Source organism: Eubalaena glacialis, chromosome 6, assembly GCF_028564815.1.
Source record: "Eubalaena glacialis isolate mEubGla1 chromosome 6, mEubGla1.1.hap2.+ XY, whole genome shotgun sequence".
NCBI classification, from domain to species: domain Eukaryota; kingdom Metazoa; phylum Chordata; class Mammalia; order Artiodactyla; family Balaenidae; genus Eubalaena; species Eubalaena glacialis.
In genome coordinates this window covers 99,915,571-99,932,497 of record NC_083721.1, presented here as the reverse complement: position 1 = coordinate 99,932,497, position 16,927 = coordinate 99,915,571, and the positions used below count along the sequence as shown (strand labels likewise).

Below are 16,927 nucleotides of genomic sequence, written 5' to 3'. Positions count from 1 at the left end.
ATTAAAATTAATATCTTATGTAAGTTCACTGCTTTTGATTCATGTATACTCTATAAAAATACAGAAAGAACAAAAACATTTAATGCATAATTTCATTTATTTATGAATACAGATTAATAAAATCACAGTTTAAAACAGAAAAAGATATATAGAAAATATTTGATGATATTTCGCCAATCAACTATTTTCTATATTCTGAGGCTGTGCTTTTCATTCACAGTGAATCCAAATCTCTTCCCTTCATCTTCTGGGTGTCAGGATTTGTCACCCTCCCCATAAACAAAATTGAATCTAGGAAAAGAAAATAAAAATTTCGGAATTTCTGGAGAAAAAAATGACAATAATTAATATTTCTTAATATTTTAACAAATCATTGTCTTTTTTCTCTATAAGGTAAATAGGCAATGTCTAATAGCAAAACCCACTCCTTTGTCTAAAATAGATAATTATATCATTATTAATCATTTTCTTATAATTTATGAAGTAAATTAACACCCACAACAGCTTGTCATGGAAAATGCATTAGTCCTGTTTTTCATAAAGGAGGGCAAAAATAAAGTGACAGAGAGGTGTTCTTCTAAATATAGAGACTCAGTCAGGCAAACATAGAATAATAAAATGGTGATGAGCATGGACGCATTTTAAATTTAAGGTATTAGCAGTCATCTCTTTATGCATGTAATATAAACCATTGGGGTTAAAAGTGCAGCTTCTCAGATCTCTTCCTTCAGCTCTGAATCAAAGCTTACTGTTAAAGACAATATTTTCACATCTCTAGTGCTTTCAAATCCTCACCGGTGATATAGTATAAAGCATAAATGTAAACACATAAACATCTGTTTCCAGCCATTCTGTGTGTGCAAGCGAAATGGAACTAAGAACTAGAGGACAAAACAGAAATAAATGATGTGTTAAAATCCATTCACCTTTCTTTTCAACTAGGGTAAGGGAAGTGGTTCAATGTCAAGCGTTGCCTTGAGTTATGTCCCTTAAAGTCATATGTAATAAAGGTTTATTTCAAAAGTGATAAAATAAAATTTTACATAATATTAAAGCTTACATGTATTTGAAATAACAATGGCAGAAATGAAATAAAAAGGAAGAACCCTTTTTCATTAACTCCTTACTGTTCAGTCCAAAGACAGACACAGTCTTAAAGGAATCAATAACATGGAAATAGACATAATCTTTAGCAGATTTTTTTCTTTTTATGATTATAATTAATAATACTTTGCCTCAAAAATCTCAGAATAATTCCCCAAACACAAGAGAACAAATACTCTATTTTTCAGATAGATAGAGATACATAACTTCCTCAGGATGTATACTATATTTAGCCACAATAGGAATCAATAGTAACTCTTGTGTCTTTATAATTCTATGGCATTAAAATGCTTACCAGAATTGCTTGCTTGGGGAATTTTTAAAGTAACTTTCATAGAAACTAACCTCATAAATTGAAGATAATAATTTAAAGTTTTAAACACTGAGAAGTATAGGACATTACATAACAGCCCTTTGTCCCAGCCTTTTCAATCTGTTTTTTGACCAAGAGACCCACATTTTGAGTAGAGTCTTCATGCAATCACCAATCTACTCACTACTAAATTGGACAGATTAGTGAAATCTTCCTTGACATAGTCACAGTGGATTCAGAGGCAGGCTGAAGCAGAAATCATTGTTGTTTCCACATTTCTTTTCATGCCCACTTCTTAAGAAGTGTCCCTCATATTTAATCAATATAGTTATAAAACATCTCCATCAGATGGAAGCAGTTTTTACTTCATAATGTAAAAATACAATAGCATAACCAAAGCTAATGACCTAGAAAAAAAGATTTCTTAGTGAATACCCTGCAGTCTGCTTCTCCTTTCAACCCACGACCTGAAAGAGTTATAAACACAACATTTTTTTATTATGTATGGAGTACTGTCAGTTTCAAAACCATGATTCACTACTTTCTGAGAAATGGCACATTTCATGTAGCATCTTTGACAATTTTCTTCTGAAAGTCTCTAACGCTGGCCTATACCCTCAGCCTAAAAGAAGAAAAATTGTCCTTCATTTCCCTAGAAGTTTGGCTTGGTAAGAGGTTTGGATGAATATACTGAAATATATATGATAGGAAGTCAAATACTGATAGGAAAATACAAGTAATGTATGGATCTTGCATAAGAGGATTGGTTGACCAAAACAAAATTTAAAATTTAGGTAAAAATTGGTTGTACTAAATCTAAAATCATTCACCCTCACGCTCCAGAAATTGTCAAATGAATATATTTTATATAAATCATTAAGCCATTTAGTAGTTTACTATACCATGCTAAATCACCAGCTTTGTTAATCCCAATGATTTCTTCAGTTCATTTGTGAGAGGAAAAATAAATAAATCACTGAATGTGTATTGTCTTAAGGTAATAACCCATTCTACATTTTATATGGCAACAATTTACAGCCTCCAATAAATGAGTGGCCATTCATTTTAAACAATACTTTAAGGGAGTAACCCTAGTTTAGAAAGTCTCATTACAATAGAGATCATAAAACAGTGGAAATTGTCATTAAGGGTCTGATAGTTAATTATTATCATAAATAAATAAATAAGTGAATTATTTTGGGTTTTGAATTTTCACTGCTGTTTAACTGATAGCTATTACATGTCCATAGTCATCAACTTGGAAAATAAAGAGCCAAACATCATTATTCTAAACACCATTATTTCCTAGTGCATTGATGCCCAATGAGCTTCATTTCTTTCTGTTCTCCATACTCAATAGTTACACACTGATGGCAAGAAATTAGAGTTATCCTAAGGTTAAAGGTGTATAGATCAAATGACATACTCAGAATATCTCTTAACACTGACACATCCACTACTAGAATTGAAGTTGTGTTAATACAATCTCAGCAAATCTGAAACTGTCCCATTGTTTCCAAGATATAACTTTCAGAAAGGTCATTCAGCATTAGTTTCATGGAACTTAAAAAAAAGAGACATATATCCCTTAGGGGGCCAGTATTGCTAGTTAATCTAACAGATTCAGATTCTGAAATTAACTCTGCCTCTTCTCCACGTAAAACAATTTATATAGAGAAAATTTCCATTTTTCTTCCTTCATTTATTCAGTCGTTCACTCATTTACATTTATTGATGTATTCACAATGAACACTGTGTGCCAGGCAGTGTCACAGGTTTCATATATTCTTTTATTTAACTCTATAAGTACTAATATTATGTTCAAATAGGAAGTGGGGAAAGTAAGGCTTAGAAAGTATAAGTGACTTGTCTTACAACTATTAGTTCATTAAGCTGGGACTTGAACCTCAAGTCCAAACCTTCAATCTCTAGGGGCACTGATATTAAGTGCAAGGCACTTTGCCAAATACTGGGCTGGATAAAGAAATGAATAAGATATCATCTCTTTTCCCCTGGTTTATAGTCCTCACATGGGGTTATGACTCCTGAGAAGTCCTAAATATACACTTAAAGAAAGTTTCCTCACTGTATCCACATTTCTGGCCTCTCTTTTTCATAAGAGAAATTGCAAAAACATCTACTCAGACAATCTGCATTTACGTTGCCATTGTGTCCAACGCCAGTCCAATCGGCTACTACCCCTACATTTTGTACCCCTACATTTTGTACCCCTACCTTTTGTGCATTATCTTTCACAATTGCCCAGATTGGAGATTTGGAATAATATTTGACTCCTCCATCTCACTCAGAGCCTATAGCTAGTCACTTATTCTTTTGGAATCTACCTATGAAACCTTTCACAACTGTGCAACTTCCAATTTCCACTCCCATTGTGGCATCATTGAAAGAAAAGTTGACTTCTGAAACAAAAAAGTCTTATTCTCACTCTGCCACTTTTCAGTTGTATGACCTTAGACAAACTACACAACCTCTCTCTGAGCATCTATGTCTTTATTCATCAAATATCTAACTTATTGGAATGGTGTTAGCTGTCGAGATTGGTATTTAAAATCACCAGCACGTATAGTAACTATCTTGGCAGATATTACTACTATTGCTCTATTTTAGGTCACTGTCATCTCTTAAAACACAATGCCTGGTACAAAACAAGCACTCAAGAAATAGACACTAAAAAATTTTTGAAAAAAGTTAAAATAAATTCAATAAATTGAAAGAACAAATGATTTCAGATGTATAGACTGAGATTAGCATCTAGGACTAAGTCTATTTAACTTAAACAGTTCCCCCAGGGAATTCTCAAAAATGTACCTGTTGGGTTATTCTTCATAATAAACAGAAACGGATGGTTTGCTATAAATTGGTTTTGAGGCAGACTCATGATCACAGGGACGTGTATGCCTATGAAATAGAGACAACAGTTATTTAGATGTGCACATTAAAAGATCAGTAAAGAAAATATATCCATAATGTCCATACTATTTTTTGTAGACAGGAAAGGTCATTTTGTTTGAGAAATTAACATGTGGAAAAATAACCATTTTCTAAATACAAAGAAATTTGGAATAAATTTAAAAATCGAAGAGCAGAAGAATAAATATTGCATTACTCATTGAATAATTCTAACTTCACATTTATGCTCAAGGAAGAAGAAAGCCAGAACTAGTTTCAGTTTAGTGAAAGCAGTTGAAAATTTCATCTTTTAAGCAGTAACTTTCTGCTCACTTTTTATTTGCGTTATATGATTTATCTCATAATTTTTCAACTCCTAATTCCTATCCAGGTATGTTTGTACTTCATTTCTATTCTCCAGGCTTGCAGTAATCACATCTGACTTCAAATTTATTTTTTTTTAACTTTTCCAAAATTATTCTGTGAGCTCAGAACTTTTAGGATTTGTGCTGTGAATGTGTATGGGCTTTTTATTATGATATTAGAAGGAGAGGTTTGCTGCCTTAACAATTATTTACTATAATAATTTGTATCATGCTCCTCCATTGTGGCATTTATCAATATTTCAGAGTGGATAAATTTAAATGGCTGGATTGTTTTTCTTTCTAGATTAAATATTTCTGCACTCAATTCAGATGTTTTATTTACCAGTAATGTAATAATTTTGTATAATTTTTTCAGACCTATGAACATAGTTTTTAAAATGCAACACGTGATCAGAATTGAAAAACAAATGTAGAGAAGGAAAAAACTATTCCTCTACGCTTTTTGTTTGTAACTGGGGTGTGCAAATTAAACTGACAAAAGACAGATTAACAAAAGAAATGGTTTTATTTTGTATCCACACAGGAGCTTCACAGAAAAGAAGCGAATACCCAAAGAAGGGGTTATATCATTTTAACAAAAAGTGGTAAATTGTGGAGAAGTGACTACACAAAGGAAAAGGGGTTTGAGTGTCTAGGGGTGGTAAATTGTGGGAAGGTAAATATATGGGGAAAATTAATGGTATATAAGGATTATTTAGCAAGGTTTTCTTATGCAGACTCATATCAGTGGCAACTTTCATCTCCTAGGCCAAAGGTTCCCTCTCTTGGCATGGAAGACAAGAAGGGAGATACCTCCACAAGGGAAATTTATGCCCTGATTTTAGACAAGTAAGAGGAGGGTAGAGAGCTCTTTTTGTATCTGCTGTTTCTCAATTGCCTTCAGCTCAAAATAACTCTTCTGCAAAAATGGTATATTTGGGGGTGGCATATTCTGATCCCCTGCACAATCCAAAATAACCTTAATAATATTAAATACATGGCATTCTTCTACCTGAAATATCAGGGCTATGATAACCAAATTACCAGTGAATATAGATCCATGTCTGAATTAATGAGATAATACAGAAAAGCATAGTCAGGATCACGCCCATTCTCATTTGGGTGAATACTTGAGTTCTTTTGTTCCTGAGTATCCATTGAGTAGATGCCTGAAAGTCAAAATACTCACACTAACTATTTAAGTGTGATACATCAGGGTCACTGCTGATCCCTTAATGATTGTTACATCCTCTTAGAGAACTCTACACTTAAAACAAGAGGCATCAGGTGATAGCAGAAAGAGTTCTGAACTTGAAGTCAGGGAACCTGATTTCAGTCCAAACCCTACTGTCTATTATTAGCATGACCTTAGGCAAACCACTTCACACGTGGGCCTGTTTCTTCACCGACATAATGAGAGGTTCAGACAATGATCTATAAGGACTCTTCCAATTCTGTGTAAAAGCAAGTGGAAAATTTGTCTACGTGAACTAGCAACTTCATCCTAAAGCCACCTTTGATTTCTCCAAGGATTGTAATAGCTCATCCCCTTCAATCTAAGTTCCTTGAGCACAGTAATGCAAAGTCCTTGAGGAGACGACACAACAGTAGAGGGAGTCCAGTGTGCCCCACCCAGATGTCAAAATCCATCACCATTTCATAGCATTATAAATTAATCAAGAAATTAATAATGTGGATATAAATTTACCAATATGACTATTTAAAGGATGCATATCTTTTACATACAGGTTGAAGTCCAAATGGTCTGAAGAATTAAAATAGACTTATGAGGAATTCATTAAAGTTGCCCTTCCATTTCTAATTGAATTTAAGGCTTTTCTCCAATTATTTTTTGAGTATTACTTTTATGCAGCACAGATACTATTCAAAATGCCATTTGTTCAAGGAAATATATTATAGAAGTGGTTCTCAAGCTGTAATGTGCACACAAGTCACCAAGAGACCTCGGAAAATGCAGATGCTGGATTAGTAGGTCTGGAGTTGAGCCTGAGGTTCTGCATTTCTAACTATTTCCCAAGGGGCACTGATGCTGCTGGCCTATGCATTACACTCGCAGTTGCAAGGATAGGCTCCAAGTCACCGCAGAGCAGTGTTTCTCAACCTGGGATTCACATTGTTATCACTTAGGGAAAGGTAAGAAAATACTGAAGGCTGAATCTCATTTGCAGAGATACCGATCTAATTATTCTGGGGTGCGGTCTGGGCACAGAATTTTTAAAAGCGCTTCAGCTGACTCTAATGTGCTGCTAAGTTGGAGAGCCACTGCCATAGAGATAACAAGAGTCAAATTAGAAAAGTAGGGACTAAGAGCGCAAAGGAAGAATGAAATTAATACAGTTTCTTAAGAGTGAACACTGCTGAGCAATCATGATTTCAGGTTTGAGCCTAAAGTTTTCTCCACGGGTCCTATCTGCTAATGGGCAGGTAATCCAATTTACAAATAAGTAGATATCAGTAGATGAGCCTCAACTCGTAATCAAGTCCCTTCCCTTTTCTTTTGCCTTAAACTCCAGCCGCACAGATGCATAAATAGCTTATATAGCCATTTTTCCCTTCCTTCAGTGTACTGGACAGCAGGAGGAGAAAAGGAGATCAGAGGACCACAGAGTGGCAGCGCCCTCACGCTCATTTCCTCCAGTCCTTCCTCCTGGCTTGCTGTGACGTCATTTGTCCTACCTGTTGATGTTGCAGCTTCACTGCCATCTTCGTTTATCTCAAAGAAAACTTGTTGCATGACTTGGGAAACATACACCTCAGAGGAATCTGTAGGAAAATATGAAAGTGCATTGAAGGGTTAAAACTCAGGGCTATTACTTATTGGATCCCAAGTGAATTACATTTTCAAATGAACAAAGAAAAGGAAAAAATCCAAACTCTTTCCAAGTTAGTTAATTTGCTAGAGATAAATGTGGTTTAGGTTTAGCTCTTGCAGAGATGAGGTAGAGAAGATATGGAGAGACCAAGTTTAGCTCAGATATAAAAGATAAAGATGGAAGGCAACAAGCCTCAAATCACGTACCCCACTAAGTGAAATATTTGAATGGACAAAGGGTTTTGCCTCCCTTAGTCATGGTCTACAGGCAAGATGAAAAAGGCTTTACAGATTTGAATTAATCCCACCCTATGTCTTCGACCTCAAAGCCAGCTTGCCTTTTAAATTCCATATTGGGTTTTGATCTGAGTTTAGAACAAAATTTACTTTCCTTCAAGAGTGATGAGGCGATCAAAGTCTAAAGAGCTTTTGTGTCATCTGTTACAAAATCGCTTCAGAGCTATGCTTTAAAACCTGTCAAATTTCTCAGTGTAAGATAGTGTCTTAGTAACGTTTTGTTCTGCCGTGGATACAAGCTGAGAGAGAAGGCCCCTCTCCTCCCCTTGGTGGAATTGATGTATGTGTGAAGCGTTTCTGGTATAGTGACCTGTGAAGAGTCTCCTTGAGAAGGGGTAGTGAAACCATGAGTTCAGAAGCCACCTGCCACCCCTCTGCGTCCAGACCAGATGATAGATCTGACAATGTTCCTCAGAGAGACAACGGAAAGATGGTCGTGAGTTCAGTGGTGGCGAAAGGGTGAGGAAAGGAAGGCGAGCCTTGAAACTTGAAGAGAAAGGAGCTTTGTCCCTCGTGAGAGAGAAAGCTGATGTGACGTAGGTAGACTCCACCAAGACGACCGAATTTAGAAGGATTCATGAAGAAATAATTTAGTCAAGGGGAACCAGCTCTGACAGCTTACAGAAAAGTAAATCCCCTCAGGCAAGATAGAGAGAAGTCATCAAAGGATTATTTGCATAGAAAATGGCTTCCTAAAAATAACTCCAAACTGCTTGTAATGACTCTGTCTGGGCCCCTGATTACCTCTCATCCTGATCTCCTACCCTCCTCTCCGCATCCAGTAGCTCCAGCTACAAGGTCAAGCATCAAGACTTTAGCCCCACCTCTCCCTCTGCTTAAAATCCCTTTTCCCAGAACTTTCCCTGATTGGCTCCCTTGTTACTTAGGTCTCAGCAAAAATGACACTTCCTCAAAGCAATTGTCCCTTCTCACCATGTCTAATTCTGCTCTTATCTGATCTAAATCTCTTTATCCCATGACTCTATTTTAGTTAATCCATAGCATCTATCACCTCACCATTTAATTAATTAATTACTTGTTAATTGTCCATCTGCCCTAACAGATGTAAACTTCATTAGAAGAGGGAATTTGTAGATTTTATTCAACTCTAGAAAACTGCCTGGCACATAGTTGGCTTTCAATAAATACTTACCAAATAAATAAATCAATGGATAAGGCTATGTCTAGTGATAGAAACATGTAAGATGGAGAAAAGGGGGCATCCGCATCATTAGTGTGGGTTAACTACGTTTTAACTACTTTGATTCTTTGGTTCTGTCTTATTGCCTGAAATAGAACAACCACAGCCAAGGCTGGCACTATTTCTAGTCTTCAGAAGAATAGTAAATTAATTCCCTGCCATCCCTACTTACCATTTGTAAGTAGACAATAAACATTTGCTAAAGGCTACTGTGAACCAGTCCAATGCTAGTGCTGTGTGATAGCTACACAAAAGAGACACTATCTTATACTCATGTCATTCACAAGTTTTGAATGAAATGTTTTCAAAAGAGTTATTTTGGAAACTTTGAGACGAATATTTTAACGTAGTTAAAACAACTCAAATAGGCAACGCAGAGCAAAAAATGTTGGACATTTATTCTTACGTAAACCTTCTTGTAAAAGGAGATTTTATAGAAGCCACAAATTGCTGGGAATCTGCAGAGCGGGTGGCTGTTTGAAAGTCTGAGATATAGCAAGTGAGCTTCCGAAGGCCAGAAAGAAATTTAAGAGGAAGAGGTGTTTAAAAAATGGCTTGGTTTATTTCAAGTTGGTGAGGTGGCTGCATTCCAGGACACACTTAGATAGCATCCTGTTGCAGTATTTAATTCTGACTGTCTCATTCCTGATGCTGATGAAATTGTCAGAGAAGTCAGATCTATCCGGCAGTGTGAGAACAAGCAGCTAAATCATGCGTGAAGGTGATAATGAACAGCTATGTCACCTGTGTACCCCACCCACCTCCTCCGCCAGGAAAACTCATTCATTCTATTCATTTACTCACATAATGGATGAGTGCATAAATTAATGAATACTTCTCCAAAGCCCAAATTTTATATAGGAATACACAATAATGCTGGGTTACGATATCCAACCCCATCAGACAGACAAGCCTGTATCATTAGGACTGTTGTGTGTTTTTTTTATATATAAAACAGAAGACTGAATTTTAAAAAGGGCAGATAACTTAGGACAAATTGGCCCTCTTCATCCATTTTTTTTCTGTTTAGTTATTTTTGAACTAGTGGGTACTGCCAGGATGAGAAAAATTAAAGACTGTCTTGGGCTTTGTTGTGTAAGTAAGTGTCTTAACCGTACACAATTTCCCGGGTGCCAGTTAGCATAAAAGCTCCATCTCCTCAGACGTGTTGTCAGTCTCAAGCTAAATCTACAAACTGCAGCATTACAATTTCTAGATTGTGTTCATCATCCAGCAGCTTGTGGATGCCTATTTCATGGCCTCTAATATTACCGAATTAACATTTGCTAATTGGTTTATAAAAGTTTTATTAGCTCTGCTTAGATGAGAGCCTCAAAGTTGTAATTCCCATTATTCAGATAAGGAAATCCAAACAGGGCTGGAATAAAAGCCCATATAATACTTTTCCTACACAGTCTCACTGTAAGCATGGTTAGAAGGCTTATCTAACATTCTATAGTGCTGTCTGACTTTCATTAAGCAAAACTACTTAAGTGCAAAATAGAGTGCTTGTTTACAGACAGCTTGACATGACTATGACATTTATTCTCTGTGTATGTATTTTCTGGGGCCAAATGCTCTCTCAGTTTTAAGATCAGTCAGTTAACATCGTTACTAAGAAAACATATTTACATGATAATATAAGAATAATTTTCCGTATTACCTGTTATTCCAGAAAGGTCACAGCCACCACTAAATATCTCAGTTATATTCAATGAATACAAAGCTTCTTTGAAGTCTAATTTTTGTTCTACTTTAAATCTGTTTTAAAAAATGAAGAAGAAAATTTTTGAAACACTGTACACATTTTCTACCAAAGTGATTTTTATAAAATGGATGACTTGGAAGAGATTTTATTGTGAAATATTTTGTTTTCATTATCCCAGTTACGTTTCCTCACTTTTCACACCATTTTTCCCCAGCTCCACTGAGCAGTTCTGAGTTGCTAATAACTTGTTTCCCAGATAAATGGTTGGTTGGGAAGGGAGAAGCAAATACTCTATTTTTTGAAGTAACAATTACCCAACAAAACAGGGTGAATTCTAGCTAAGTTTTCAATTATTTGCTTCTTCGCTAGAAATGCAAAGCTTCCCTCCAGCAACTATACACACTCAGATTTTTCACATCATCAAAGATGGTTCCTGGCAGGCATCCAAGAGACTATGAGCCGGAAACAGAAGCCAACAGTCCCTAAAGAAGATTGTTGGCTACTGATGTACAGAGAGGGGGCATTAGTAACCTATGAGCCTTCCCATCCATTGTCACAGTTGATGTGACTTCCTTCAGTTTACGGACACACCTAACATCTTCCCAAAAAGCCCTGTATTTTACAGGTAAAAGATTGAAAGGGAACTAAATTTCTTTCCAATAAAGTAAAAATTATAGGAGGAAAAAAAAAAAAAAAAAAGCTGGCCAATACTTCTAATGCAGGGCCCTAAGTTAGGACTCAAGATTCTACACAAGTCTCCAAGCCTCGATTTGCCTGAAGAGGGAGCTTCACCAATGAATCTCAAAGATTCTCTCAGGCACTGATCTTCTATGATTCCAAGTCAACAGCAATCAGTGACCCTCGCTTTTCCATTTCAATAAAAAGGGGGGGAAAAAAAAAAAGAAGCTAGTACTTACTGGCTTTAGAGATGCTAAAAGCATCCATTTACATTTTACAAACAGGTTGGAGACTTTGTTTACGAAAGAAAAGAGTCTAAAGTCCTCCAACAGGGCGCTACGTATATTTCCTACCTCAGGGAAATCCCAGGACACCTCCTGCCCAAGGAGCTCTGTCTGTGCCCTAGCTGGGCCTTTGCCCCCGTGCTCTCTGGTTTGGATGCAGACACGATTACCCAAGCACAGGATCCTTGCTTAGCTAACAGGTAGGCCCACATCTGGGGCTAGAAATTAGCTTGTGCAATCAGTCTAATTAGATCATTGTTTTAATTGCCAAATACTGAACAAGCTTCTTAATTATAGTTCTTCAAAACAAGGAACATGCTGTGGCAAAAATTTACTGGCCCTAAATTATTTCTTGGTAAAATATTATGCCCTTTTGGAAGATGTTTATTCATTCAGAACCTAGCTAACTGGGGATGGGCACAACTCACTACATGCACATTAAAACCTACTGATAATGAAAATAACTTGTTTTATGTCAATCATTTTCAACTTCTTCCTTTTAACTTCCTGCTAAGGAAGATAATATGCAGCATGATGGCTTTGAGGCTTTGGGGTTGTTCTTTTTTTCTATTTTCATTACCACACTTTTTTTATACTGAATGGAGTATGGGCTTCTAAAAGGTTGAGGATAAATGTTCTATTCCACCCATAATTTAGCTATTTTTAGTATAATAGTCCAATGATTTTGGGATAATGACAAGAATACTGCAAGACTTATTACAACCTCTAATAAGGTCTGATTATACCAGAGAGTCATTTAAGTAACAGTCTTGCTCATAACATAGTCCAATGAAACCTACAGTGATAGAAACCCATTCAACCATTTAATAAAAGTATAATCTACAGCCGATTTCTAATTAGCCATAATTATTGGAGCCATGAATAGCCAGGTGTGAAGTAGCACTTCCATGTGTTAGCAGTTAATATAGATCATAGTTTTTAATCTTCACAAAAACCCTAGGAAGTGAGCATTATTGTTCCCATTAACATATAAGAAAGTGGAGGCTTTGAGAAGGTTGATTTTCAGACTCAAAGACAAGATAGGAGACAGGGCTAGGATTCAAATGCAGGTCCCTTCCAAGTCAGAGCTAATGTGCTAACTTCCACTGCCTTCTAATCTAAATATAATCCAAAATCGTAATCTCGATCAATACAATATGTGTAGTGTTAATTGTGTACGTCTTCCAAATTTTGTGAATCTTAATATTTATTCTAGATGTGGTTCATTTCCTCTTTTCCTTGACTCTCCTCTAAAATTGTCCAAAAAAATACAGCTAAAGGTAAAAGAATGAGTAGAAAAAGGACTGGATAGACAATTACCAACCAAACGATCATGAAATGAATGTTTTAGCATATGTAAACATTATCTGCCTCCTTAAAAGGCAGCAATTTACTGCCATAGGCTACCATTGTGCTTAAAGAGGTCTCACACAAGTTAAAGCTGTAGAAAACGAAGGAACACAATTCAGAATTTCTGTTTGAAGAAGGAGTCACTCCTGGTCTGCACGCCCTACTGTGGATTGGTGTTGTCCCTTTCTTCTCCTTTATACCCAGGACTCTTGTTTAATGACAAAATGTCTTCGACTGATTTCCCTCAAGGTCCCTGTCCTTATTGTTTGGAATCCCACTTTTGATACAGTGGGCTTGAGTCATCTTTGGAAGGTTCAGGCTTAGAAACAAGCAAGTCTTAGGGCTGCCCACAAGGATAAAAATATAACACAATCCTTGACAGTGGTGGACTTGGACTATTACGTGAGTACATAGTAGTTTCTGGTCACTTTGTGTGTGTGTGTGTGTGTGTGTGTGTGTATGTGTGAAATATTCCATTGGCCTCAAGGGCTGAATTAAAAATGCTTTCTGTCACATAGGAAACATATCTGGACAATGCTTAATGTAAACTTGGATTCCAATTTGTATCAGTGTTTGATAGGCTAAAGTGAAAGAACATTTAGAATCATCATTGCAGCTGGTCATGACTTATCTATTCTCACACACAGCCTCATTTTCCCTGAGGTCACTTTCTCTCACCCACACACAGTTCACATTCACGCACTTAGAGATCCAAAGCTGGACAAGCCTGGGATGGATTTCTAGCCCAGCAAGAATATGATGTCCTACGGAAGCTGTTATCTCTTTCCGAAAGTCTCCGTGGAACTGCTGTGTCACATCTCTCACCTGGCTGCTCATCCTATCACTGCACTGACCATTTGCTCTGTGCTGTGCTCTCCCTCATGTTTGCCCCACATTACACAAGAGTTTTCTGACTCCTACAATTTTGACTCTGCCATTTGCTAGCTGTGTGACCACAGGCAAGGTACTTACCTGTCTGCACCTCAACTGTAAGTTGAATATAAAATAGATCTCTATCAAATTATGGTGGTGATTAACTGAGATAATGGCAAAGAGGGGAAGCATCCAGGATAGTGTTGGCACATTAATGGATTGTTAAGACATTTTAAAGTTGAATGAGAATAATAATAAAAATAATAATGAGATACTAAAAACATAACAAACATTTTCTCATTATACTCCTTGCAGCAATCCAAAGAGACATGTATTATTAGTCTCCCATTTAACAATAAGAGAAAAATCTTAGGCAAGATGATCAAAGTCATGCAGTAAGGAGATGGCAGAGCTCTTGGTCTTCAATATTATGTTCTATTTTCCATAATCTGGTTTCAACAGTTGATAAAAGATATTGTGAGATGTGACATCAGTGAGTATTTTTAAATATTCAGTATCTCAGAAAAACTATGGCTCTTGCTTAGTTATTACTATACTTTTGAATAAAAGTGTAGTATTTAACAAGTTCAAAGACCCAGACTGCCAAAAATTTAATGACAGCTATGAAGCCTCTCCCAAAGAAAACACATATATGACCTTACACTCATAAACTTGCTAATAATTTCAAGAGCTTCAAGGACTCTGAATTTTACCCTAGAACTCTCCAGAAGTCCGTGGTGCCCAGTCAAGGACTGCTACAAAAGAAGAAGAAAATCAATGTCTTCTCATTTTCCTAGAAAGTCAAACTTAGAACCTCAGAACTATCTATTCCTTCTTAACTCATATCTCGTTAGTCATACACCCCAATAAATGTCTTTCTGCTTCACCCGCCTCTTACTTTCCCAGTGAGGCTGCTCCTTTAAGCACTCATTACTTAGTGCCCGATTTGTTGCAGTGGTTTCTGAACTTACCTTTTGGGCTTCAGTCTTTCCCTCTTTAACACATCCTGAACATCACTATTATTCAGATTAAAGTAACAAATGCTCACTCAGCAGTTACTATTTTTTAGATGCACACATTGTGATGGTGTTGTAGAAAGGAAATATGCATAGCTCCTGACCTCAAGAAGTTTATAGTTCAGTAGGGAAGACGAACAAATAATTTTAATATAACTGCTATGCAGAAATAAACACAAGGTATTAGGAGAACTTTTCCTAGCAGGGAGAAGGGAAGGTGTTGTGGAATCTTGCATGGAGAGATCAGAAAAGCTTTCTAAACCCAAACTTGGTTTTAAGGACCAATAGAAGTTATCCAGAAAAAACTGGGAATGGGGGGGAGAATGCAGAGAGAGTTCAGACAAGTTATCCAGCATGAACAAAGGCACTGTGACTACCAAATATATCTTTCTAAGACGCTGCCTTTATCATTCCACTATCCTACTTGGAAATTTACAATAATTCCCCATTGCATATGAGACTTTTCCCTCTTGATTCTTTTAAAGCCCAGTTCAAATCCTTCTTCTTCCATGAAGCCTTTGTTTACAATTCCAGTCTCTGGGGCTCCCTCTCCCTTCTCTCCTCTCTTTTTTCATGTACCTCTTAGTGCTTACTTCTTGTACTATTCTTTCAGTATTTACTGTATATTGTTAGTAAACTTCTTGTGCAAATCTTGCACCACTCTATCTAAGTGGCAACCATCTTATCAAATAGGAATCCTGTCTATCACTTCGCATCTGTCCCAGTCCCCTGTTCACAGTGGGGTCCCTATCAATCTCTGTTTTGAACTGGAGATAAATGTTCTAATAAGTAGTAAACTAATAAGATCATGAGGCTGTGAGCCAATGGAAATGAGAGCTAATCCTGTCTCCCAGCACTTAATTGAATGTCAATCAATTTACTTTTTGAGTAACATAGTTTCCTTATCTGTGGAATGCAAGTTATAACCAAGTCACACTATAGAACTACAGCATTTAGTATTAAAATGTAAATATTAAATGCTTTACAAAGTTAAAATGTTATATAGATGAAAGTTTCTTGTTTATTTACCTTATTTACATGTAGTAAATGATCGATTTTGCTCATATATATAATCATAAAAATACAATCTCAAACCGTTTCTTATACAGAGAAAGAAATCTGATACATAGTAAGGGTGTGTTAGACTCATCAACCTGAGGAAATCTGACTACTAAGATGTTTATAGGATTCCATATTAAATTTAGAAAAAGTAATGTGATGATTTTAGCTGGTATCCAACTGTAGGATAATGTCCAAAATTAAGTATCCAATATGTTACAAATAGTAAACACTAGAAAGCACCCTAGTATTTTTAGACTATACTCTATCTTATTGGCCTTGATTCTAAACTAGTCATATATCAAAGAGGGGAAGGAGAAGTGTTTCTATACTGTTTCTAACAGTAAATATAATCTAGTCACTCACACCCTCTTTCCTACTGTTGCTTATATACAAGCATTTTTATGGTTAATTTTTCTTTTCTTGGCATTTACTGAACTTTGCCCCCAGAGAGGCTTTTATTTATTTATTTTTACAATGACAAAGTTTTTGATAGTTGGTGTTATGGGTTGAACTGTGTCCCCCTCCCGCCCAAATTCATATGTCAAAGCTCTAACCACCAGCAGTTTATAATGTGACCTTATTTGGAAACAGGGTCATTGCAGATGTAATTAGTTAGGTTGAGGGTGTAAAAAATTTAATAAACAGAAATATCAGTTAAACAGAGTTGGGAGACCAGAAGTGGGAGCTTACATGCTCTGTGAGGGCAAGGATAACAGAGCTCAACTGGAAGAAGAAAGATTCCTCTTCCTTCCTGCAAGGACTCAGCCAATGAAAAGCCATAGACTCTTTGTTTACTATAGCCCTCCCAACTTCCTTTCCCCTCTATAAAAGCGTTCTCCTTCCCTTGCCATTGGAGGACTTGCATGTGGCCCACAATGGTTACAGACCCCAAATTCTCTGTTGATTCTGAATAAACCCATCTTTGCTGGAGAA

At 36.4% G+C, this 16,927-nt stretch overlaps 1 protein-coding gene across 1 annotated transcript in view; it reads right to left on the bottom strand.

The window, feature by feature from the left end:
* Window positions 1-214: 214 nt before the first annotated feature.
* Window positions 215-16,927, bottom strand: part of SERPINI2 (serpin family I member 2) — a 32,647-nt gene continuing 15,934 nt past the window's right edge. Inside the window, exons 6-9 of the mRNA XM_061193461.1 lie at window positions 10,687-10,784; window positions 7,390-7,476; window positions 4,247-4,336; window positions 215-291 (exon numbers count right to left, since the gene is read on the bottom strand). Of these exons, the coding sequence (XP_061049444.1) occupies window positions 215-291; window positions 4,247-4,336; window positions 7,390-7,476; window positions 10,687-10,784 (352 nt within the window). The remainder of the gene's footprint in view (window positions 292-4,246; window positions 4,337-7,389; window positions 7,477-10,686; window positions 10,785-16,927) is intronic.